The 24,637-nt window shown below is 67.3% G+C and overlaps 3 protein-coding genes across 6 annotated transcripts in view; 2 read left to right on the plus strand and 1 right to left on the minus strand.

Annotated features, from left to right (window-relative positions):
* Positions 1-9,712, plus strand: part of SSH2 (slingshot protein phosphatase 2) — a 100,863-nt gene extending 91,151 nt beyond the window's left edge. For both annotated transcript variants that reach the window (XM_064523224.1, XM_064523225.1), the window contains 2 exons: positions 1,200-2,043; positions 3,316-9,712. In XM_064523224.1, the coding sequence (XP_064379294.1) occupies positions 1,200-2,043; positions 3,316-5,325 (2,854 nt within the window). In that variant the 3' untranslated portion in view covers positions 5,326-9,712. The remainder of the gene's footprint in view (positions 1-1,199; positions 2,044-3,315) is intronic.
* Positions 9,713-11,112: 1,400 nt separating this feature from the next.
* Positions 11,113-16,605, plus strand: CORO6 (coronin 6). Of its 3 annotated transcripts, none has more exons than XM_064523228.1 (11): positions 11,113-11,375; positions 13,116-13,315; positions 13,735-13,857; positions 14,099-14,228; positions 14,314-14,495; positions 14,629-14,748; positions 15,428-15,532; positions 15,613-15,758; positions 15,835-15,892; positions 15,968-16,198; positions 16,391-16,605. In XM_064523228.1, exons 2-11 carry the CDS (start codon positions 13,118-13,120, stop codon positions 16,511-16,513), a joined length of 1,416 nt encoding a protein of 471 aa, XP_064379298.1. In that variant the 5' UTR covers positions 11,113-11,375; positions 13,116-13,117; the 3' UTR covers positions 16,514-16,605. The 3 variants fall into 3 exon arrangements, with proteins under 3 accessions (XP_064379298.1, XP_064379299.1, XP_064379300.1); XM_064523229.1 differs by lacking the exon at positions 14,629-14,748 and adding an exon at positions 15,015-15,134; XM_064523230.1 differs by lacking the exon at positions 14,629-14,748.
* A 406-nt stretch (positions 16,606-17,011) lies between these two features.
* ANKRD13B (ankyrin repeat domain 13B) lies at positions 17,012-24,479 on the minus strand. Its single transcript, XM_064523235.1, is given in 16 exon segments — positions 17,012-18,157; positions 18,160-18,230; positions 18,342-18,418; positions 18,687-18,847; positions 18,958-19,110; positions 19,264-19,421; positions 19,552-19,682; positions 19,763-19,827; positions 19,899-19,980; positions 20,072-20,138; positions 20,287-20,476; positions 20,561-20,704; positions 20,945-20,990; positions 21,082-21,206; positions 21,297-21,432; positions 24,267-24,479. Coding segments are annotated over 16 exon segments (1,854 nt in total). The 5' UTR covers positions 24,378-24,479; the 3' UTR covers positions 17,012-18,020.
* Positions 24,480-24,637: the final 158 nt, after the last annotated feature.

Below are 24,637 nucleotides of genomic sequence, written 5' to 3' on the forward strand. Positions count from 1 at the left end.
GCAGCAACCTGCCTCATGGACAGGCCTGGTTCTGCTGCCAGTCTTAGGTTTGGCTCTGAAATCAATTAGAAATGGAGCATGTGTCTCCCAGAGCCATGCCATGTGGCCTCCAGCATTGACCCTCCTCTCTTGTGAGAGGACCTGATCCTGCCCCGTGTTGTACTTGAGGGCCATAGCTGATTAGGGGGTTAGAAGGCTAACTCCAGGCTGGAGCATTTTCCTAGCATTTTCCTAGTCTAGCAGCATCTGTTAATTAACTTACTGCAGCGAGTGGATGTGTCTGGGAGCACCTGCTCCCGCTGGCAGGGGCCTGGAGAGGTTTTGCTAGGCCTCCTGCAGACCTGAGGTCCTTTCTGTGGTATCTGCTCTCCTCCTAGGGGCAAACGGTGGAAGCACAGCCCCATGGCCCTGGGCACTCAGCAAAACCCTTGCAAACATGTCTAGCGGCATGGTTTCACCATCCAGAAGTTGCCTCATTTGTTCTCCATAACCCCAGGGACTGTGGGCTGGGCTCTTTTGGCAGGTGGAGATGAGGAAGATGATGCAATGCCGCTCGTGTTGGTTGGCCTTGTGACTCCTCAGACCTTCCTAAAGGGACTTTCCAAGGGCTGGAGAACTTGAGCTTCCTTTCTGTGAAATGCAGGTGGTGTTTTGGACTGCTTGTTGACTGTAGAGGATGTCTCCTCTGTGCCCCTGGGCACGCACAGGCTTCTTTGGTTGCCCAAGCTCAGTTATTGATCACTGAAATTTCTCAAGGAAGGAGACACAAGTCTACCCCTGCACTGGACTTCATTTGGTGTCTACCATCCGCTCATGCCCAGGACCGGGCACCCTGTCCCTTCTGGTCGTTGCTCACCTGCTGAAAAATGGATGAGTGCTGGCTGAGACCAAATTCTGTAGCGAGTTAAACATTGTATTTGAGGAGTAGGCTGATGAAATAGGGCTGGGAAATACGTGCGTGTGTGTGGAGCAGAACGGTGCAGTGGGATTTAGATGCTGAAAGGTGGCCTGGTGTTAGACTGAGTTCTCCAGCAGCAGATTTGGCCCTGAAACGTTCAGGTTAAGCTGCAGTTGTGGTCAGTGACTCCAGTATTTGTCACTATTTTTCATGTAAGCTGCATCCTCTTACAACGAGGTGGGTCTGGCCCTGGTATGTGAAAACACAAGTCAATCTTTTGCCTTGCTTTTCTTCCCTACAGCAAGCAGCGGCATAATAAACTGTGGCGGTCGCACTCAGACAGTGACCTATCTGACCACCATGAACCCATCTGCAAGTCCGGGCTGGAGCTGAACAAAAAGGAGATCACCACCTCTGCTGACCAGATCTCAGATGCCAAGACCAATGACAACCAGCAACCAATGTCTCCTGTCTACTCAGCCGAGCTGGACAGGGAACAACAGCTCCCAGAGGATGCAAACATGATCGAGGAGCCACGTGTGAAAGAGAGAAGGGTCCACCTGGAGTTTACGTGTAGAGACTTCCATGCCGAGCAGATGGAGGACAAGCTGAACCTAAACAATATCAATGGCTGTCCGGTAGGATGTTGCGTGGACTCTATCCGCCCTGATAACTGCCATTCTTCTGAGGCCTTAATGCAACTCCAGCATCCCTTGGAAATAACGGAGTTTCCTGATTTGACGGTGGATGATTTAGAAAAAGATGCTCTTAAGCCTGATATGAACGTGCACTTGCTTCCCATGGAAGAATTCACTTCGTGCTTAAAAGACTTCCCTCAGTCCCCAAACCAGAATTCCCCAAGTCCCCAACAGGTTCCCCAGCCTGAAGTGACAGACCTCAGTACAGATAGGATCGATTTCTTCAGCGCTTTGGAGAAATTTGTGGAGCTTTCCCAGGAGAGCAGGTCGCGCACCTGCTCCCATTCCAGGACGGAGGAGCAAGGAAGTGGCAGGAACGGGATCTCCAAGGTGTCTACTCTGGAAGTGCCGCCTGCTGCAGATGGGGGCACAGATGCTCAGCGGAGCAGCTCTGGAAACTCACCTCAAGCATCAGATGACTCTTCCACAGATGAAGAACAGCAAAAGGTTAAAATAGTTTGCTCAGTTTTTTGGGAACTGCTGCTCAAATATGTCTGCAGTAGTTTTCTTGCTGTGAGATTGCTGTGGACAGGGGCTTTTCCAGTTCTGGCTTTCACTGAACAGGATGCTTTTTCTGGGGAGAGGTTGCTAGATACTGGCCCTTTTCTGCACTTTTTCCTTAAACGTCTGCTGACAGTAACAGGGCGCTGGCTGAGCCAACCTTGACCTGGCCTGCTGTGCTGCTCTCATGAGAAACTTATTTTTGAGTTTTGCATAAGGAGAGCAGATAGGTGGGACTCGACCTGTTAATGCAGCTGAACTCTGAACACAAGGGACTAGCCAGCATCCTGAACCTGTGCAGATATTTATCTGACTTGAAGAATCCACCAGATAATGGAGCAAAGCTGGTACTTTTCCCTGGTTGGAAAGTACCAGCATTGAGATAGCAAACTGGGGAGAGATGGATGGGGACTGATGGAAGAAGAGAATGAGTGGGCCCAAGCCTGGAGTGTTAGAGTAAGGGATGTCATGGTTCACTTTTCTCCTGGGGCAGAGATGTTCTTGACAGAATTTAATAACCTCCTGAATTTAGGTACCTTTCTCTTCTAATTGCTTTCCACCCTGCAGGGCTTTCACAGGGACTGATGGTGGCTGAGGCCATCGTTTTCTGGGAGTCTCTCTTATTTAAATGCCACACTGCTTCGCTTGAATCTTTTCAATCTCCACGTGAGACAGCAGGGATCTTCCAATTATAATAGGCCAATACTGTCTCCAGCAGTCTGGCAGAAGGAGCGTCTGTGCTGGCAAGGGGAGCTTCTCTGGCTATTTTTCTTAGGGAAACTAGAGCGTTTCAGCACTCGGTCATTCTTTATGCTATATTTCTGTTCACTCTTGTATATAAACAGAATATTCTAAATTTAAAGTTCAAAACTGTGCTTATAGCAGCACTAGAAGTTTTTGGATAACTGGATCTTTTTTTAAAAAAAAATAAGCAAAACTAAATTTCCCTTGGATTTCATGTCAACTAAATAAATAAGAGGCTTTTAAGTCACAGTGTAGGTGAAAATCTACCCTGGAATACATTGAGTGCAGTCCCAGAGATGATAGTGCTTGTTATGCTGGTGATCACCCTGTACTTGGGATCTAGTTCTGCCCGTTGGCATGTGCACTTTGCGTTTCCTTTGCGAGGGTGTGCACCCCTTTCCTTTAAGCTGCTGCCATTCATTCTTTGTCAGCACAGTTGATCCCTTTTGTAACTCCCCTGTTTCTGTGTTGCAGGAGGTCCCTGAGCTGCCCAGCACAGGCCATCTCACGAGATCCCACTCAGAAAATGCAATTTCTGTGAAGGAAATTATCACAGAGATTGAATCGATCAACCAGGGAGCAGGACCTGCCCAGCAGAAAGAGGGTTCAGCCAACCATACCCAGACACCCAAGAGGAACACAGTGCATGAGCTGCCGGTGGAGGTGGTCTGGGCGTCAGAGAGGGTGGAGCAGAGTGAAGGACCCTGTGCTGGATACCAGGAGAAGGAGAAGGACTCTCTGCAAGCTGAGCAAGAAGGTGGCTCCTCACTGCAGCTCCCTTCCTGCAGATCGGACCTGGAGGAAAGCAGCCCTGCAGAGGAGCAGCAAGAGCCTCGTGGGCAGAGCATCAGTCCTGAGCCAAAGTGGTGCCCGGGCTCCGTCAGACGGGCCACCTTGGAGTTGGAGGAGCGCTTGAGGCAAGAGCAGGAGCACCAGCATGCCACCCCGGGCTGCATCTTACCCACTCGCAAGAACTCCAGGAACGACTCTCCTGCTGCTGAGCTCCTGCCGCGCGGAAGGAATGAGGAGCCATTCCCGGAGCTGGCTCCGGAGAGTGACGAGGTGCAGAGTTCAGGTGCTGAGGAATTGCTGCCTCCCGGGGCAGAGCAGCAATCTGCAGACAGACATCCTTCCATGCCTGTCGCCTCTCTTCCCCATGAACCTGTGCCTGCAGGGCCCAGCCTGGAGCAAGAGGTGACAGCTCAGGAGCGCAGGACAGTGGTCTCATTTGATGGCACAGAAGAGCCGGCTCTGCCCTCCCTCCTCCCAAAGAGGATTGAAATCATTGAGTACACTCCCACGCTCAAGTCTGCCGAGCGCCCCGACGCTAGCTGTGAGCAGGGTGGGCTGGCCACAGCCATCCCGCCTTTAGATGAAAACTTGAATCCTTCCTTGTGCTCAGAGAAGGCCCCTACCTGTCTCAAAGCTCTGACGCTGGTTAGTCTTTCACTGCCAGAGCACGCGGTACAAAGGCAGGCCACCTTCGCTGTAGGAAGCCCTGGCGAAGAAGGTGGTGGGTTATCCGTTCACCTTGGTGCTGCTTCCCCCTCTGTCCAGGTAGCCTACACACCTTTAGCCAGCCTAGATCGCTCTTCCTACCCCTACGTCATTCACGTGGAGGGCGTCACTGAAGAGAGCACAAGTACAGATGATGAGCCAGCCATGCCTCGCGGCACCGAGGGGGACGGCGACCTCCCGTGCAGGGACAGCAGCAAGCCTCTGTGCAGAGGGGGTGCTGGCACCTCGAGGCAGCTGAGCAGCGAGGACTTACCCAGCCAACGCACTGAAAACGTGGGCGTTGTGGACATCTCTTTCCTGTGCTACGGCCTCCCCCACAGCTCCAGCAGCCACAGCGTGGAGGAGCACGGTAACAACCCCGGGCTTGTCAAGCAGCGGGCAAAGGAAATAGAGGCCCGGATTCGGCACGCGGGGCTCACCACGCCCTCCCACATGAAACGCTCAGCATCCTTAGCCAAGCTAGACTGCCTGGATCTCTCCAAGGACGACTTATCCGAGAGGGAATCGGCCTCTTCTGACACCAACCCGGTGCTTCTCACCTGCGTCGCACTCGGTCGAAGCTTTTGCGGGGGAACGTTGGAGGGGGGCTTAGAAAGCCCGTGTGAAAAGCACTGCGATTCCTCCCTGCCAGCCCTTCAGGATCCAAAGCCTACTAAGCATTTTGTAGAACAGCTAAGAACGGCAGAGTGCATTGCCCAGAGCAAGCCGGTGGAGAGACCGTTAGCTCAGTACGCCAAAGAGTGCGGCTCGAGTCAGCAGAGTTTGTTTCCCAGTGCAGATCCAACGTGGACTAGCTCCGAGGAGGGTCCTCCGCTGCTGCAGGTGCAGGTTGTGGACTCCTTGTCTCCGGCTCCAAGCCTGGCTGTCGCACCCAGGCAGCAACACGGTAGAACTCACCCTCTGAGGAGACTCAAAAAGACCAATGATAAAAAGCGGACAACCAATCCCCTCTATAATACTATGTGATTCTGAGCCCTCGGCTGTGATTTCTTACAAAAGAGAACCCACGTTGTTGCGTTCACGCAAGGGGCAGGTGTAATATATAAGGAACATGCACTTTATTGGTTAATTTTATATATATTGTCATTTTACTGTTCCTGGCGCATGTAGGTGTGGGTTGGTTCTTCTGTGTGTGACTCTGACTGCAGGACTGTTTGTTTTTTAATTTTTTTAACTCAGATAACCTCAAATGTCCTTTTTTTGTTAGTTTGTTTTAAAAGAACACCTTTAGCAAATGAAAATTGCTGTTGGATCACTTCTGCAAGGTGGAGTTTTGTGTAGAACCAGGTCCTAGTTTCTAACTTGAATTTCCCCCTTGCCTTGAAATGGTGCTGGGCAGTTGTCGGAGTGAGAACCCACGTAAATGTGAAGGCTGTGCCAAGATCCCTTTGTTTGGCCTTTCTGTTATTTCTACAAACTGGAACTCCATGGCAGTGGCAGATCACTTAGGAAACTGCTTCAGGACAACCCCCCAGGCTTGGTTCTGCTTGTGCATCCCCAAAAAGGGTGCACAGTAGTAAATCACGCTGGCGGACAGGCTTTAAAAACCGCAGGCAGCCTGTCACTGTCTCGCAGAGCCCTGAATCTGTAGTGAGGTGGAACACCAGCCTCCCACGCGGGCAGAGCTCCTCTGCGAGCCGCCAACTCCGTTTGTCCTCAGTCATGCCGGAAAAGCGATGTGAGAGGAGGAGAACCCACAAAACCAGAGTGTTCTTTTAAAACAAATGAGTCTTTAGGGTTTTAACCCTTCCATTACTTGAATACTGCTGTGGGCCTTCCAAGTTCATGGCCATATCATCTGTCCTCTACCCTTCTGCTGCCTCCCCTCCACCCCAATGCTGTTCTTGTCTCGTGCTGCCTGACTTTCTTTGCCTCTCCCCCTCTGCCCCACTCACAGGCACTTCTGTTCGCTCCCAGACCTAGAGGCTGTTATAGTTGTTACATGCTGTATTTCCCTACTGAATGCAAAGCTTTGTCCTCTCTGCTGTCACTCCTAACACTCAACCCGGAGGGAAGATCTTTTCTGGAAGGTTGTGGTTTTTTTTTTTTTTTTTTTGGCCTAAATTGTTGTATATATGGTATTTATATAGAATTTTTTTTGTCATTTCTATGGGGTTTTTTTGTTTTTCTAAAAAAAAAAAGAAAAAAAAAAAGGGCAAGACTGCATTCTGTAAACTGGAAAACAAAACCACCTTCCTCAAACTCAGTGCTGTCCATTGTAATCTGAACAGAAATGGAGTGGATTTGACTTTGTAAGCTGTCTTCCCTTTCCAAAAGTGAGCCTCGATGCCAGCTTCTGCCAAATGTGTCCCTTCTCCTCCCATCCTGCATGAACCCGTTACCCCGCTGCAGGAGGGTGACTGCGTAGCTGGCTGCCTCCCCCCACTTGACGATGGGTGTCAGAAGAGCTGGTGGGACGCGGAAGGGCGTCCCCGTGACTGCTCCGAGCCATTCTGCAGCTTCTCGCTTCCCCCAAGAACAGTGGCGTTGTGCATACTCCAAATTTCAGCAGGATTTGGCTTTTTTACAGTTCCAGAGCGTTTGGCTAATTCAAGACTCCTCTTTTTCCAGTGGTGCATATCAGCAAGTCGTATGTCTGCTCTAGGGAGCACAGAAGAGGCACTTGGCTGTTGTAGGAGAGCTCTGGGTCCTGCTTCCAGTCCTGCAGCAGGTCTGTGGCAGGGCCCCGAACAGCGCGGCTGAGCTGGTGCTTGGCTCTGGCCCAGACCTGCCCCCGGGGAGGAGCAAAGCAGAAGATGCAGAATGGCTCCAGCTGCCGAAAGCCGGGCGCGGGGAGGATGTGGCGAGGGAGGAGCGAGCAGCAGACCAGGCCCTACCTCGAAAGCGGCACCCATGCCGCAGAGCCTTGCGGGCACCGAGGGCATGAGCTCAGCTTGAGCTGGAGAGCAGCGCAGCACCAAAGCACGGCAGAGTATTGGGAAGCAGCATGTGTCTGTCCAAGGGCAAGGGCTGTCCTTAACCCTACAGCTTGCCCGCATCCAGCAGCAGAGGTTATGCCAGCAGGTCCCACAGTCAGGCGAGCCCAGGGAGGAGTCCCACCTCCGCTGCCCTCCCGTAGCTCCTAGGGATCCTCCTACGCTGCTTTGCCAGAGCCCAGCGCCGGCAGCCCGTGTGCCCACGGCTGGGCAGTGCCTGGCAGGATGCTGCCAGCGTGTCTCAGGCCTTTTCCAGCAGCAATGTGCACCTTGGCCCCTTGCTTCCACGGAGCTGGAGCCCTGCTGGGGGGCAGGGGGGGATGTCACCTCTGCTAGCTGCAGGCTGGAGCACAGCCTGGAGTAGCCCAGCAGGGCACTGTGATCTTGGGTGGAATAGCATGTGCCCTCCCTGGCAATTCCAGTCACTAGAAGTCACCCAAGTCGCATAGAGCCTGGCCCAGGCGGCCGGATCGTTCTTCAGGACACTGAAAGATATTTGGCCTCTCCTGGCCAGCTCCAGCTGGCTTGGAGCTGGGCAGGCAGTGTGGAAAGGCCAAGTGGCTCGTGTCATCTTGTGAAGGACAGGTTCAGTCTTTGCTTCCCCTCCTCCCCCCAGCCCTCACCCGAGCTGTTGCCCGCTGTCCCTGGCCCTGCGGTGGCATCTGCCCCTCCGCGGGTGGCAGGGATGGGGTGCCACCAAGCACACCCTGTGCGGTGGCAGGAGCATTTTTGGTTCACAACGTGTTCCTATGGCAATGATCTGCTTGCGAGGAGAAAGCCCAGTATATGTATTTTTTTTTCCTTGAGGAGGAAGATGATCAGGTCTTGCCCAGCTCAGTCTCAGGAGAAATGCCCTAGAGAAAGGCTCTTCCTTGCAGACGGGAAATGCTGCTTTCTTCCAATACTCTGCTCCTGCCCAAGTGCTTTTGCTGGGGAGAGCGGTGTTTCTGCAGTGAAGGGCTGTCCTCCCTCGGGGCAAAGGCCCGCGTTGGGAAGTGCTTTGCTGCATCCTTGTCCTCGGCTGTGTTTTTGCTCTGTGGAGGCAGTCAGGGAAGGTTGTTCTCTTGCAGACAGTTATGAAGGCCTTGGAGGTCTTGAGGCTCTGAACTAGATGGCAGAAAGGGGAATGGACTGGAGGGACGTGTCGCGTGCAGCTCTCGGAGGGCTGTGGTCCTCCTTGGAGAGCGTCTGGTCAATGGAGCCATGGGGATCAGAGGTCTCTCCGCTTGAGGACAGCGTGGTCCCTTCTCCACGCTGGTGGCTCACGGGTGGGCGGTGGGAGCGGGGCTCGCTCCTGTCCCCGCGGCCATCCCACGAGGGCTTCCTGCGAGCTGCTGAGCACCGCGGGGAGCAGCGCCTTCCCAGCGGGGAAGGAGCAGCCCCTCCGACGCGGCCAGCAGCTGGTGAGCCTCGCTGGTAGGGGGGTGACAAACGCGTTGTTTTAAGGGCATTTTGTACAAAGCAGCTGTTCCTTTGGTCTCTTGCAAAGCCCTCGTGGAGGACGCTTTATTGTTTACATTGACTCCCGTACGGTATCTCGGCCATCGCCTCCCCCTTGCCCGCCCGGTCTCTGGCTGTACTGTAGCGTGAGCCTTGCACAAACGGATAGTGTGTGCGTGAAACTGGTTTTACACTGCGTTCTGTTGCACTCGATGGCGTGTGTGTGCGTGCGTGCGTCCAGTCTGCTCGAGGAGTCGCGACGTGTCCAGATCTCCCCTTCGGCGGGGGCGCGTTCCCCGTGGCGGCAGAAGGGCCGCGAGGCGACGCCACTTCCCGCTCGCCCGCGTTTCTTGGGAGCAGGGATCGGCCCCGTGGCACGCGCCGGGGGAGGCCCACTGCGAGGTGGCCCGGACGGGGCGGCTCGCTGTGCCGGGGGCTGCTCGGAGTCGGCGCGGGCGCCCGTCGCCTCTCCCTGCCGCCGGGGCCGCTGCTCCTCCTGGTCGGCTCGGAGGGGAGGCCGTGCCGGCGCCCGCTCCCGGGGTGATGCTCCTGCCTTACCGTGGTCCGGGCTGCACGCGAGGCCCCAGGCTGGGACGCGGGCGAGCTCTGGGCCGGGCAGGGGCTCTCGGCAGCCGGGTGGTGTCAACCCGGCCGCGCCGCAGGCGTCTGGTGGCACCCACGCGGGTGCCGGTGCCTTTCTGTTTCCCCCCTAGAGCTGTGATGCCCCAGCGCTGGTTTGGGGGGTTGCCGTGGGGCCGGGCACGGGGGTGCTGAGCCCCCGGGGGTCACTGGCGGTGGGGCTGCAGCCCAGGCGTCCGCTGCCCCCCCGGACCTTCCCCGGTGGCTGGGATCGTCCCCTCTCCCCGGACAGACTTTATGACCGATGTGCTCAGCTGTTTTTAAATGTGAACTCGTGCACTGACGTGCAGACTCCATGTTCTTGTTACTGAATGAATAAAGTTTTATTTTGAAGATGAGACGTGTGCGGCCGCCTCCTGTTTGGGCGCGGGGTGGGGGGTGGCGGGTGCTCCCCGCGGGGGGCCTGGCAGCGGGGCTGCGGCTCGCGTCCTCCTGGAAGGATGGACGGCCGCGTCTGGTTAGGGGAGAGCTCCTGCCCCGGCCCGAGGAGCCGCCGCTCCGGAGGGGAGGCTGTCCCGGGTCCCGCTGCGGTCGCGGGAAACAGCCCGCCGCAGATGGGTTGGTTTTGCCCTGTTGTGTCCCTGGTCGTGGCAGGAAACCACGTTGCAGAGGTCTCTGTAGGCTGTGCCCCCCCCGGCCCACGCAGCCCCGGGGAGCAGAGGGGCTGTGAGCCAGGGGTGCAGAGCCAGAGCCGCTTTGGCTCACGCCCGTCGTCCCTGGGCTCCTGCGGGACGAGTCGGGGCTGAGCAGGCCCCAGGGGTGCAGGGCCGCTACTGCAGGCCCGGGGGGTCGGGATGCTCCCCCCAGCCCCTGCACCCAGGCTGGGGGAAGGCTTTGGGGGCCTGTTCTCCGCTTGCTGGGCCGCGGCATGGAGAGGGGCCGTGGGCCGTGGGGCAGGGCGAGCCGGGGCTGGGGCGGGCTGGGGGTGCCTCCGCAGCCCCCCAGCCCCCTGCCGCCCCTTCGGCATGGCGAGGAAGGTTGTTGCCTTTTCCCTGCCTTTTTGCCAGCCGCCCTGTGCCGCCGGGCTCGGCCAATGCTGGGCCAGCTCCGCTCGGTGCCCTTGTAGGGTCCAGGGCTCGGTGTCTTTCCAGGAACCAGGGCTGCGCTCCCACAGCTCCCCGAGCCCTGCAATCCCTTAATCCCCTCGGGGCATCCCTGCGGGGGCCGTCGGGCTGCGCTCAATCCTAAATCCAGCCTGTGATTGCATCCGTAACGCTCCCACCGCGCAGGGCCGGGGCTGACGCAGGCTCATCCCTGCGGGGCTGCAGCCCCCTCGCTCTGAGGGTCCGGAGCCCCCTACATGCCCAGGGCAGGGGAAGGAGCACCCGGGCCCGCGGTGGTGGGAGTGGGGAGGCTCCCGTGCCCTGAGCCGGGGGCGGCGGGGTTGCAGCCCCCAGGATGCCCAGCCGCCCCAGAGAAGAGGCGGTCCCCGGGGTGACAGTGGCCGGGGGTCCAGCCGGGAAGGGGCGCTGAGGGGTGGCCCTCGCCTCGGCCCCCCCATGCCTGGCAGGAGGGGGAAGAGGGGGGCTTTGCTCGGGCCCCCCAGCGCTGTCCCTGCACGCCGCGCCGGGGGCTCCGGGCACCCTCGGGGGGACCGTGCTGGGGGCTCCGGGCACCCTCGGCCCCCCCGGCGGCGGGGGCAGGGGCTGGGTGTGCCAGGCCAGACCCCATCCCCGGGGGCCGGGCCGGGCGCGGGGGGCCGGGCAGGGCCGGGCAGGGCCCCCCGCCTCCCGGTGCCCGCCGCGGGGGGGCTCAGCCGGCCCCGGCGCCCGGCTCCGCTCAGCTGTTCTCTGCGGCAGCGGCTCTGCGCGCCGCGCCGGGCTGTGCCGGGCCGGGCCGGGCCGGGCTGTGCCGAGCCGAGCCGGGCCGAGCGGCAGCGGCAGCGGCAGCGGGAGCAGCGGCGGCGGCGAGACCGGGCCGGGCGGAGCGCAGCGCGGCGGAGCCGGGCGGAGCCGAGCGGGGCGCAGCGGCGGCCGCGCCCGCAGGAGCCGCGGAGCGCAGGTGGGAGCCGGGCCGGGGCGGCGGGGCCGAGCCGGGCCGGGCCGGGCCGGGCCGGGGGCGCCGCGCCGGGAGCCGAGCGGGCCGGGCCGGGGGCGGCGGGGCGGTGGCTGGCGGCCCCCCGGGCCCCCGGCCCCTCGCCCGCCCGCCGGCCCGGCAGGAGATGGCTATATTTGGAAAGTGACCTCTGGTCGTTCCCGGAGCAGCCGCTGCGGATTCAATTGTGGCAACGTAATGGCACGGCCGGGAAGCAGGAGCAGGGCTGTCCCGCCTGCACCTCGCCCGGCTCCGCTTGCACCCCCTGCACCCCACCTGCACCTCACCCAGCCCTTGCTTGCACCCCCTGCACCCCGCCTGCACCCCGTCCAGCCATTCACAACCGCCTTGCACCTCCTCCTGCCCTTGTTTGCACCTCCCTCTGCACCTTGTCTGGCCCTGCTCTCACCCCCATGTACCCTGCCTGCACCCTCGCTGCACGCTGCCTGGCCCTGCTGACCCCCCCACCTTGCACCCCGCCTGCACCCTGTCCAGCCATTCACAACCGCCTTGCACCTCCTCTGGCCCTTCCTTGCACCTCCCTCTGCCCCTTGTCTGGCCCTGCTCTCCCTGCCCTGCACCCCGCCTGCACCCTCGCTGCACGCTGCCTGGCCCTGCTGGCACCCGCCTGCACCTCGTCCAGCCCTGCTGGCACCCCGCCTGGCCCTGCTCGCAACCCCGTTGCACCCTGCTTGCACCTCGACCCTCTCTACTTTCACCCGTCTGCACGCCACCTGCACCTCACCCAGCCCCGGGCACCCCCGCTGCACCCCGCCTGCACCCCGCCTGGCCGTGTCCCCACCCCGCCGGGCCCCGGCGCTCGCTGGCCTGCCCTGCGCCCCGGGGTGCCCTCCCGCTGCCGGCGGACAGGGTGCCGCGAAATGCCTGGAGGGCTGCTGCCGCCGAGCCCCTCCGCTGGGCCTGGTGGCCGCGTGCCCTGGTGTCACGAGGGGCCGACGGTGGTGGCCTGCGTGTCCCCCCGGAGCCGGCGGGGCGTGGGGGCTGAGCCGAGGCCCCCCGTGCCCGGCCGCGGTGCCGCTCTGCCGGGCCGGGAGCGATGCCGAGGGGCAGCCGGGTCCCGTGGGGGTGCAGGGCCCGGGCAGACCTGCCTCGGCTCCTCGTGCCCTGTCCAGAAATCACCCAGATCCTACACGGGGGAGCAGCTCTGGGTCACTGCACGCTCCGTGCCTCAGTTTCCCCATGCGGGCAAGGCCCAGGCTCCTCTCCCCGTGCAGAGGCGCTCCGCGGAGGCGGCGGGCGGCCACGAGCCGGCCCGGTGGCTCCTGGCGTCGCCGCGGGCTTCGTGCCGAGCCCGGAGGGAGGCAGGCGCCCGGCCGGCAGCGGGGTCCGATTTCGTGGCTTCCCCTCGGCAGCCAGGCGCCGGCCCCGGGCTGGGTGGCAGCGGGGCCTGTCCCTGCGGGGGCCCCGGGGGGGGGGCTCAGCCCCTGCTGCAGGGGGGTCTCGGGGTCCAGAGGAGCTGGGTGCCCCCGGCGGGTGCTACGAGCCCGGCGGGCTCGGGATGGGCTTGCCGAGCGCCGGGGTGCTGAGCCCCGCTTGGGCTGCCCCGTGCAGAGCGGGGCGGGCGGCTCCGGCCGCAGGACGCCCATCCCCGTCCCCTCGCGCCCAGCAGCGCCCGCTGCGGCGGGACCCCCGGGCCGCCTGCGTCCCCGGGGGGCCGAAACCCGGGCGCTGACCCGCCGCCCGCAGCCATGAGCCGCCGCGTGGTGCGCCAGAGCAAGTTCCGGCACGTCTTCGGCCAGCCGGTGAAGGCCGACCAGATGTACGAGGACATCCGCGTCTCCAAGGTGACGTGGGACAGCTCCTTCTGCGCCGTCAACCCCAAGTTCGTGGCCATCATCGTGGAGGCGGGCGGAGGGGGCGCCTTCATCGTCCTGCCCCTGGCCAAGGTGAGCGGGGCCGCGCCGGGGGGCCGCGGCGGGTGCTTGGGGGCCGCGGCCGCCTTCGTTGCCCCCCGGGTGTATTCGGGGCCGGGGGCGAGGAGGGAGGGCTGCCCCGGCCCCCGCTGCAGCCCCGCGCCGGGCTGGTCCCCGAGCATCCCTCGTCCTCGGGCGGGCGTCCCCGCCGGTGCTCCCCGTGTGGGGTGACATCCCGGGAGCGGCCGAGGTGGCGTGGGAAAATCCTTCGGGATTTCCCTTCGGGATGCCTGCAGCGGCTGCGGGAAGGGGCCGGGATCGCCTCGGGGGGCCGGGAGCGAGGTGGGCGCCGCGCTCCCCTCCACGTCCCCGCTCGCCTCGGTTTCCCTCCGCGGGGCCCTTCCCGCCGCTGGGGGCCCCTCGACGGCCTCACCGCCGCCCCCCCGTTGCAGACGGGCCGCGTGGACAAGAACCACCCCTTGGTGACCGGGCACACGGCGCCGGTGCTGGACATCGACTGGTGCCCCCACAACGACAACGTCATCGCCAGCGCCTCCGAGGACACCACGGTGATGGTAAGGGGCGCCCGGGGGGGGGGGTGGCCCCCAGCGCGTCCCCCTTCACGGCCCGGGAAGTGTCACCGGGTTATTTTTAGCCCGGGTGCCGCACGTTCGCGCTGGCGGCTGCCGCTCGCTCCATGATGCAGCACTTTGTGCTAAATATACCGGCCCCGGGGCCGCGGCGCCCGGGAATAGCCGCGGCGGGGTGGGGGGGTGCCGGCGGGGCGGGGGTGCCCACCTGGCCTGCCCCCCCCAGGTCTGGCAGATCCCCGACTACGTGCCCGTGCGCAACGTGACGGAGCCGGTGGTGACGCTGGAGGGCCACTCCAAGCGGGTGGGCATCCTCGCCTGGCACCCCACCGCCCGCAACGTGCTGCTGAGCGCAGGTGAGGCCGGGGGGCCGGGACGCGGGGGTGAGGGGGGGGTCGCGGGGGTGGGGGGCCGGGGCGACGCCGTGCCCGCTGCCCGCAGGCGGCGACAACCTGGTGATCCTGTGGAACGTGGGCACGGGGGAGATGCTGCTGGCGCTGGAGGACCTGCACACCGACCTCATCTACAACGTGGGCTGGAACCGCAACGGCAGCCTGCTCGTCACCACCTGCAAGGACAAGCGCGTGCGCGTCATCGACCCCCGCCGGCGGCGCGTCGTGGCGGTGAGTGCCCCCCCGCCGCCCCGCACCCCGGGGGGGCCCGCCGCCGCCGCCCCCCCCCCCCCCCCCCCGCGCTAACCGCCCGCCCCGCGCCTCTCTCTGTGCTTGGTTTTCACCCGCTCCCGGCCGGCGCCAGGAGAAAGCCCGGCCGCACGACGGCGCCCGCCCCACCCGCGCCATCTTCGTGGCCGAGGGCAAGATCTTCACCACGGGCTTCAGCAAGATGAGCGAGCGCCAGCTGGGCCTCTGGGACCTGGTACGGGACGGCGAGGCCGGGCACCGCCGCCGCCGCCGCCGCCGGCACGGGGACGAGGACCAGGAGAGCGGCGCCGCCCGGACGCCTGGGCCCCGCGGCGGCGCCCGGCGGCTCCCGGGCTCCTCGCGCGCCACGTCCAGCTGCGCCCCGCGGCCGTCCCCGCGAGCAGGGCCCCGCGGCCGTTTCGGGGGACGCTCCCGGCCCCCCCCCGCCCCGCCCCGCCCCGGCGCCCCGTGCTGACTCTCTCTCCCCCCTCCGCCTGCCAGGAGAGGTTTGCGCCCCACGAAGGGATGAGGCCCGTGCGGGCCATCTTCACCCGGGAAGGACACATCTTTACCACGGGCTTTACCCGGATGAGCCAGCGGGAGCTGGGCTTGTGGGACCCGGTAACGAGCCGCATGGAGTGCTCCTCCGGGAACTTGGCCGCCGTCCGTCCGTCCCTCCGTCCCCCTCCCCGCCCCCATGCCTGGGACCCCCCCCCCGCCCCCTGGGCCCCCGGCGGACGCCAAGTTCCCACGTGTGCCGTGCTGTGTCGGGGTGCGGGGAGGGCGGGCGGCAGCCGTGGGGCGCGGTGGGGGGTCCGGGGGGGGGGCAAACCGCAGGCTGCCGCCCCCGCGCGACTAACGGCCCCCGCGGCGCCGCCGGGCCCCCGCTCACCCCGCCGCCCCGGCACCCCCAGAGCAACTTCGAGGAGCCCATCGCCCTGCAGGAGATGGACACCAGCAACGGGGTGCTGCTGCCCTTCTACGACCCCGACTCCAGCATCGTCTACCTGTGCGGAAAGGTGAGCCGCGCCGCGGGCCCCCCGCGGGCCCCCCCCCCCCCCCCGGCCCCCGCTGACCCCCCCGCTCCCCGCGCCCGCAGGGGGACAGCAGCATCCGCTACTTCGAGATCACGGACGAGGCGCCCTACGTGCACTACCTGAGCACCTACAGCAGCAAGGAGCCGCAGCGCGGCATGGGCTTCATGCCCAAGCGGGGGCTGGACGTCAGCAAGTGCGAGATCGCCAGGTGAGCGGGGCCGGTGCCCACCCCCCCCGGCGGGCAGGTCCCCGGGTCCGGCCGGCCCCTCACCGCCTCCCCGCAGGTTTTTCAAGCTGCACGAGCGCAAGTGCGAGCCCATCGTCATGACGGTGCCGCGCAAGGTGAGCGCCGGGGCGCCTGGGCCGGGGCGGGGGGCCGTGGGGACCCCGTCTCACGGCGCCCGCCTCGCCCCGCAGTCAGACCTCTTCCAGGACGACCTGTACCCCGACACGCCGGGCCCCGAGCCGGCCCTGGAGGCGGACGAGTGGCTGGCGGGGAAGGACGCCGAGCCCATCCTCATCTCGCTGCGGGACGGCTACGTGCCCGTCAAGAACCGGGAGCTGAAGGTCGTCAAGAAGAACATCCTGGACAACAAGCCGCCCCCGGGGCCCCGCCGCAGCCAGTCCGCCAGCGACGCCGGCCTCTCCGTGAGTGCCGCACCTCCGTCCCGGCCACCGGCCGCTGGTGGCCCCGGGGACCGCGCCAGCCCCACGGCGCAGGGGATGTCCTCTCCGCGCGGGAGGCCGCGGGGCGGCGATGCCCCGCCAGGGCGGGGGGCCGGAGGGGTGCGGGGAGGAGGGACCCCGGCAGCGCCGGTGACCCCCGCCGTGTCCCCGCAGCGGCCCGCCTTGGAGGAGGTGCTGGAGGAGATCCGCGCCCTGAAGGAGACCGTCCGGGCGCACGAGAAGCGCATCGCCGACCTGGAGCACAAACTCGGCCAGTTCACCAACGGCACCGAGTAGGGCCGCGGCCCGCGCCGCACCGCACCGCGCGGGGCCCAGGAGGACTGGACCAGCCTTACGGAAAGGGATTAAAACCGAGTCCCGCAGGGGGAGCAGGCCAGAGCCATGTTCTTTCCATGGAGCCGCTCGGATTTGCCCTCCAGCGCCGCCGGGGATGCTCCGTGCTCCGGCTGGGACGGCGGCTGGGCAGAGCCCGGCACCGGCCACGGCGCTGGGGGGGGGGGACAGGGATGTCCCACGGGCCAGGCGCCTTGCTGGCACCCGGGGATGCTCCGAGAGGCCGGGATGGAGCAGGGAACCAGCCCTGGCCTCGTCCTGGCGAGCTGGCACGTGCTTGGGGACGGCGCTGAGCAGCCCCTCTGCGCCCCACGGTCCCCCCCCGCCCAGCCCTGCCATCTTGCTGCGCCGGGGTCCCGAGTCGTCCCGGTGCACGGAGGCGCTCGGGGGGGGCACCGGCAGCGGCCCCGGCCTGGTGGCAGAGAGAGGCCAGCGGCGACGAACGTTAAAGAGCATTTATTGGTGGTGGCCGCGGTCGGAGCTGCTCGGGCTCCCCTCGGCCCTGGCCCAGACGTCGCTCGGGGGTGCACAGGGTGGAAGGGGGGCACGGGGGGGGGCCGCCGGCGTGGGTCGCTACGAAAAGTCCCAGGCCCGGCCCGCGGGAGCGAGCCCGGCAGCCCCCGGCACCCCTCGGCCCCGCCGCCCCTCGGCCCCGTGTGCAAAGGGGGGGGCCGGTGGCCCCGGTGGCCCCCCGGCAGGGCGGTGTGGGGCCCGGGGTTAGCACCATTTGACGTAAGGTTTCTCGGGGGGTCAGTGCCCGGGGGGGAGGAGGGTGCAGTGCTGCCGGGGGGGGGGGGGGCAGACGCAGCCAAGCGGGGGCTGGAGCAGGGGGAGAAGTGTGACCCCCCCCCCCCCCGCCCTGGCTGCCCCGGCTGCCCCAGCCCATCCCCGCCACAGGGTGGCAAAGGGGGCACAGCCCCGGGGGGGGGGGGGGGGGCAGTGCATCCCCGCGCTGCTGTGGGGCGCAGTGGGGCTGAGCCCCCCCCTGTGGCAGGCAGAGCAGCTCCCGGGTAAGTGCACTTGATAGCGCCTGGCCAAGGGGGCCCAGCCGCCAGCCCCACAGCTCTAGGGCAGGATGCACCCCCCCCCCCCAAGGGGCCCACAGCACGGCGGGGGGGGCTGCCCGGGGTGAGGGGTGCAGTCTGTGGGGCTGCCCCCCCCCCCCGCCGTCCCCGCTGCCCCCGGTGCTGCCCCTGCCGTGGGGCTCAGCCCCCCGCACCCACCCCGGCCCTTCCTCACCACCCCAGCTGCGGGGGCCAAATCCTGCCCTCCACCCACCCCCACTTTGGCCTCTGCACCATTTGCCCCCCCCCAGTCCGTGGCTCCGCGCGCTGCCAGCACCAGCCCCCCCCGCCGGTCCGGTGTGGCTGCATGTCCCCGGGCACGGCCGCGTCCCCGTCCCCATCCCCGGGGCGCGGAGCCGGGGGGGGGGGGGGGGCTCAGCACGGGGTCACTTCTCCGTCAGCGAGAGCTGCAGGATCCGCTGCAGCTCCTCTTCCTCCTGGCGCGTCCGGCGCTCGGCCTCCTCCTGCTCCCGCGCCGACAGCGCCATGGCCAGCCGCAGCTGCTCCGCGTAGCTGGGGAACGGGGCCCCGGGCCCGCCGCCCCCCCCGGCACCGGTGGCCCGGGCGGCCGGGGCGCTGCCGTGTGCTGGGGAGTCCTGGCGGGGTTTTTTTTTTTGGGGGGGGGGGGGTGGCACCGTCAGCGCGGCACCCGCAGCATCGCCGGCGCCCGCTCCCCGCCCCGGCACCGCGGGCCAGACCTTACCAACCTGTCTCCCCGGCGGCCCTCGTGCGACATGGGGTGGGTGCCCGGCTTGCTGTTGGTCAGCGCTTCCCAGATGGTGACCTGCGGGACGGCGGCGCTTGGAGCCATTTCCCACGGACACCCCTTTTCCCACGGACACCCATCTTCCCACGGACACCCGTCTTCCCACGGACACCCGTCTTCCCACGACACCCGTTTTCCCATGGCTCGGGCAATGCCGGCGCTGTGCCCCTGCGGGAGGGCAGCGATGCCCCCCAGTCACCCAGCCCCGGGGTGGGGGAGAAGGGGGCTCAGTGGCTCCGGTTTTCCAGGCCGGGGGGGGCTGGGGGGGGCCGTGCGGCGAGCCCACCTGGTCGTACTCGCTGCCGGCCTCGAGCAGGCTCTGCTGGATGGCGAACTGCAGCAGGTCGTCCTCGTCCTCGCGCAGGGCGTCCTGGTGGCTGCCCACCACGCTGTAGCCCCGCGGCACCTCGAACAGCGACGGGTCCATCTCGCACGCCCGGCACGAGGCTGCGGGGAGACACCCGCGGGCCTGGGCACGGCTGGGGACGCGGAGCATCCCCGCGCCGCCCCCCCCCCGGGACAGGCCCCCCCCCGGTGCCCCCCGCGTCCCCACGCACTCAGGGAGCTGGAGCTGCTGACGCTGGAGGAGTCGCTGCTGGGCGAGGGCGCCTCGCTGCTGGGGCTGTGGCGCAGAGAGCTGACGGGCTCGTCACACCCGTTGAGGTTGCCGAAGGTGATGCGGGCGTTGAGGATGTGGAAGATGGGGATTTCTGCCCCCAAAAAATAGGAAAAAAAAGCGGTGAGGGGGTGCCGGGAGGGGAGGGGGCTGCAGGCACCGTGGGGCTGTGCTGGCACCAAAGACCCCCCGTTGTGGGTGCGGGGACCCCAGGGACGGGGTGGCGTCGGCCGCGGCTCGGCCCTACCGATCTTGACGGGGAAGCCGGGCGGGAGGCGCAGCGTGATGAAGTCGCGCAGCTTGGCGAAGAGCGCGTTGCTTATTGCCATGAGGTCGATGATGGGGGCGACCTGCTCGCACAGGGACAGCGGGTGGTCCTCGCACAGCCACAGCTTGGCCTTGAACCTGCACGGGGCGAGGCGCCGGGCTGGGGACGGCCGCCGGCCGGGACCCCCGGCAGGGACGCGGCGCTGCCCTCCTGGACCCCCCCCCCCCGAGCCGCGGCGGGGCGCGAGCCCCCCCCTCGCCCCCTCACTTCTGCGTCTTGGTGGTGAGCTCCATGGGCCGCCCCATGTCCCTGTTGCCCAGCTCGAAGTTGGGGTTGAAGTACTCCTCGGGCGTGATGGCGGTGGGGTTGGTGTGGCTCAGCGTCTGCGTGATCAGCGTCTGCGGGACACCGCGGCACGGGTGGGCGCGGGGGGGGGCACAGGGTGCCGGCCGCGGGGCCCCCCCGCCGGCGCACTCACCCCGTTGTTGGGCCCCACGTGCTGCTCGGCGATGCCCAGGAACGACTGCAGCGGGGTCTTGCTGCCTGCGAGAGACGCGCGTGAGCCGCGGTGCCGGCACGGCCCCCGGCAGCCCCCCCCCCAGCCCAGCCCCCACCTTTGCTCTTGCCCTTGTGCTGGTCCGAGAGGTGCTCCGTCCGCGTCCGCGTGATCAGCTCCACGTTGGACGCGCCGTAGACCTGGGCGAGGAGGACCCAGGCCAGAGACCGCTATTTCCCCCAGCAGACCCCCGCCACGCGCGTCCCACCCTGCCCGCCGCCTGCCCCTCACCTTGGCCTCATACCCGTTCACCATTTCCGTCTTCTCGCTCCTCCAGCCCAGGATCCCGGACTTGTTCCTGGGGGCGACGCAAGGCAGCCGTCAGCGACGCACGGGAAGGAGGGTCTCACCCGGACCAGGCGCCCTCGCCCCGGACGCGGGCATCGCCGGGGGCTGCCCGTTTCCAGCGTCACCCCCCGGTCCCCGGTCCCCGGCGCGGTCCCCACCTCTCGAAGGCGATGTTCTTGGTGTCGAGCTGCGTGGTGACGACGGGCGCCGTGAGCCGCCCCATCACCTGCTCCTCGGTGGGCTGCACAGCAGCCAGCAGCACCTCCTGGTCGTGGCTGGCCAGGGCCAGCGTCTCCGAGTAAACCACCCGCCGGTCGTGGTCGATCTCCATCACCACCGCGCTGGTGTCTGCGGGGCAGCACCGGCTCAGGGCGCCCGCCGGGCTCCCCGGCAAGGGGGGGGCCGCGGGGCGGCGGATCCGGCCCGGCTCACCTTGCCCCCGGAAGACGAAGCTGCGGTTGCCCCGCTGCCACGTCATGTGGTCGAAGCCCAGCAGCGTGGTGTCCACACGCAGGTTCTGGCCGCTCTTCCACACCTTGTACGTGTCGCTGGGGCAGATCTTGGACACCAGGGGCACTGGGGAGAGACGCCAGAGCCCATGGCAGCACCGCCCCGCGCGTCCCCCCCGGGCTGGGCTGCAAACGTGGAGCTGGGGGGGCTGCCGGGCACCTGCACAGACAGGGTGCAAGGGGACAAGGGGGGACAGGGAGCCCCCGTGCCGGGGATGGGGATGGGGACGGGTGCTGGGGATGGAGGCAGCGCTGGAGACGGGGAAGCCCCCGTGGGAAGCTCTGCTTTCCCCCGCTCTGAGCTCACCCCAGCTGGTGAATTCCCACTTCATCTCCACGTAGAAGTCCTGGGCCTGCGGGGAGCACAGAGGCGTCACGGGGGGCCCGGACGCCGGGGTCCCCCCCGGAGCGGCGGGCCGGCGGGCACGGGGGGACGGAGCCCACCTTGCGCAGCTTCTCCAGCAGGATGGGGATGCCGGCCAGGCGCTTGATGGCTCGCTGGTAGTCGCGGTAGCGCAGCACCAGCTGCACCAGCTCCAGGTCGCGGGTGCTCACGGCCTCCTGCAGCACTGCGGGAGGAGAGAGGCGGTGCCCAGCGGCGCGGCGCGGCGGGGGAGCCGGCCCCGGGGGGGGGGGGGGGAGCGCGGCCCCCCGCTCACCTGTCCAGCCGCTGCGGTTCTCCTTGCCCACGTCGGCGCCATGCTTCAGCAGCACCCGGGCGCACTCGAGGTGGCCCAGCGTGGTGGCCAGGTGCAGCGGGGTGCGGCCGCGCGGGTCCAGCTGCTCGATGTCGGCCTGCCGGGGGGCGGCGGGGCTCAGGGGGGGGCCGCCGGGGGCTGCCGGCACCCTGCCCCCCCACTGAAGCCAGGCCGGGGGAGGAAGCAGCCGACATCTGTCCCCATCTCCGAGAGCATCTCCCGGCGCCCCCCTGGATGTGCACCAGGCCTGGCACGGGCATTGCACGGGCACTGCATGGGCGTTGCACGGGCACTGCACGGGCACTGCATGGGCACTGCATGGGCACTGCATGGGCACTGCACGAGCATCGCCCCCCGAACCGCTCCCCAAATCAGCAGATACCCCCGCGTGTCACCCAGGGCTCTGCACCGCTGGGGGTGGGCCGGGGGGCACCTGGCTCCCGCATTTCGGGATGGGGGGGATCGGTTGCCAGGCAGCGGATGCCGGCGGCCCCCCTGCGCGGCTGCGGAGCCGGCGTGCACGTGTGCCCCTGCCTGATGCGGGGGCGGCGGCGCTGCGTGAGCGGAGCGTCTGCTCCGAGGATCCCCGGGCCCTGGGGAGCCGCGCGCGCCGGGGCTGCGCTTGTTTTTGCCAAGCCTGGAGCCTGGCGCGGAGCCAGCCCGGAGGAATCCCTCCCCTCCGGCGCTCCCAGCGGCAGCGGCGCCCCCGGCCCCCCCGCTGCCTGCGCGGGGGGCACCGCAGCAGCCCCCTCGCCAGCCCCCCAGCTATGCACTAATCGCCCAGCGCTCGTTTGCAAGCGGAGCCGGCGCCTGGGATGCTGCTTATTGCTGCAGCGGTGCCGGCGCTGGGAGGGAGACCCCCGGTACGGCCCCCCCCCCAGCGAGCCCACCCGGCGGGAGCCCCCGGCCCCGGGGCGCCCGGGCAGCCGTGCCGCACGCCTCCCCGGCAGAAGCCCGGCAGCCCCTCTGGCTCGCGGGGAGCACAGCGTGCCGCCAAAACGCTCTCCAAGGCGACTGCTTCGTCTTAATTGCGCTAATGAAAAGGCTCTAATTAAAGCAAACGCCCCCCAGCCGGGGATGGGAGCTGCAGGCTCAGCAGGGCTGCCGGGGCGCGGGGGGGCACGGGACGCCCCGGCTGCCCCCCGCCCCAGCGTGGCCCTGCCCCGGCGCCAAGCAGGACGAGCCCCCCGCGCCGGGCCGAGCCCAGGGGACGCAGCGCGACCCAGTTTTCCCCAGCCTGAGCTCGGCCTGGGCCCTGGCGCTGCGGCAGCTCCTGGCCGGGGGTGCAGCGCGGACCCCCACACGCTGCCACCCCCCCCAGGACCGGCCTGGCCCGCGGGGCCCCCAGCTCTGCCGCCCCGACCCCCCGGCTCTGCAAACCTCCAGCCGGCTGCGGCGTGCGGCACAGCTCGGGGCCGCGTTGTGCCCAGGCCCCAGCGCTCCCGGCGCACCGGGGTTGGGGCGGGATGCGCCCCTTCCCTGCCGCTGCACCTCGGAGCGGCCCCCGCCTGCAAAGCCAGACCTGCCGGGGGGCTCGGCGCCTTGGGGGCAAATGGCAGCGGTGACGTCCGCGGCACGGCTACGGCGACAGCGGAGCCCCTCGGCCTGCCGGCGTGCGTGGCAGGGGGGTCAGGTCGCGAGCGAGCGGGGCCAAAGCCGCCCTCCGTCGTCGGAGCCTCCCGGCGCGTCCTCACCACGGCAGAGCCAGCGGCGCGCGGGCCTCCCGGCTCGGAGGCGATCTTGCATCTCCTGGGAGAAATGACCCCGAAGCACCACGGAAATGAAAGCCGCCGGCGATGCCGCGGGGGGATGCGGGGCCGGGGGCCGCGGCGGTGCCGGCCGGCTCCCACAATGGAGGCGGGTGTGGCGGGAGCGTCGCCCGCATCCCGGCGGGAGCAGCACCGGGATGCACCGCGGCCGCCCCACCGCCGGGATGCACCGCGGCGGCCCCCGCGACCCCCCCCCGCCGCCGCAGGATGCCCCCGGCCCCCGGCGCAGGGCGGGAGGAGGCCGGGCTCAGCCTCGCCGGCAGCCTCGCCGGAGCGCCTGTGGTTTCCTGCGTCTTCGGGGTTGGGTTTTAATTACCTGAGCTGCGAGCGCCGCCGGGGAGAGGGTGGCAGGGGGGACCCGCCTGGGGACGCGTGCCGGGTCCCTGAGCCACCCGGTGCCCCCGCAGCCGCGTGCAGGGGGGTCTGGGTGCGGGGATCCCCCCACCCTGCGGGGCCTCCTCGGCTGCCGGGTTTGCACCCCGGGGTGCCGGCAGCGCCAGGGCCCGGCGCACCCCCGAGAGGGACCCGGCTGGAGCGTGGGGAGGGGGGGGCTGCGATCCGGGGGCCGCCCCCGCTGCCAGGCCAGCACCGGTGGGCAGCAGGGTGCCGGCAGCCCGGCTCTGGGTGCCCGGTGCCCGGTGAGGCCTAGCAGGGCAGCGGGGAGCCGGGGGCACGTGGGGCTGGGTGCACTGGGGGCACTGGGGACCCGCGGGTGGCACCGACCCCGGCGGTGGCTGGCACAGACCTGCCCTCCCCAGGCCGGGGGGGCCCCGAGGCAAGCCGCGGCACCCGGCACCCCTGGGTGCCCCCGCCGGCCCCTCCGCCCTGCTGCAGAGCCCTGACAGCATCGGGGCCACCGCAGAGGGACCCCGTGCCCATCCTCATCCTCATCTTCAGCCCCATCATCATGCTCGTCCCCGTCCCCATCATCACCCTCATCCCCATCCCATCCTCATCCCCATCCCTGCCTTCATCCTCATCTCCATCCTCATCTCCATCCCCATCCCCGAGCAGGGGACCCGGCTGCAGCCGGCAGCGCCGTGCAAGCCCGGCGGCAGCATTGCATCAGCCCGAACCGAGCCGGGCCGGGCCGAACCGAGCCGAACCGAGCCGGGCCGGGCCGAACCGGGCCGGGCGCCCCCCGCCGCCGCCGCGGCCCCACCTGCTTGGCGCTGAGCTCCCGGTCGAGGTCGCGGGCGCGGTTGTGCCAGACGAGGTAGTGCAGCGGGTACCTGCCCTCCGGCCCCTTCCTGCCCGAGCAAGACGCGAGCATCCTCCGTGCATGCTGGAGCGGCGGGCGCGGGGGGCGGCGCGGCGGGCGCGGCGGGCGCGGGGCGGGGCGCGGCGGGGCGCGGAGCGGAGCGGGGCGCGCGGCGGGGCGGGGGGCGGCGGCGCGGGGCGGGGCGGGGCGGGGCGGGGCGGAGCGGGGGGCGGCGGGCGGAGCGGCCCCCCCCCCCCGCGGCCGGCGCTTCCCCCCGGCACCCGCCCGGCCTCATGGGACTTGTAGTCGTCCCCCCCCCCCCGCCCGCATCG

This window comes from Dromaius novaehollandiae, chromosome 19 (assembly GCF_036370855.1).
Source record: "Dromaius novaehollandiae isolate bDroNov1 chromosome 19, bDroNov1.hap1, whole genome shotgun sequence".
NCBI lineage: Eukaryota > Metazoa > Chordata > Aves > Casuariiformes > Dromaiidae > Dromaius > Dromaius novaehollandiae.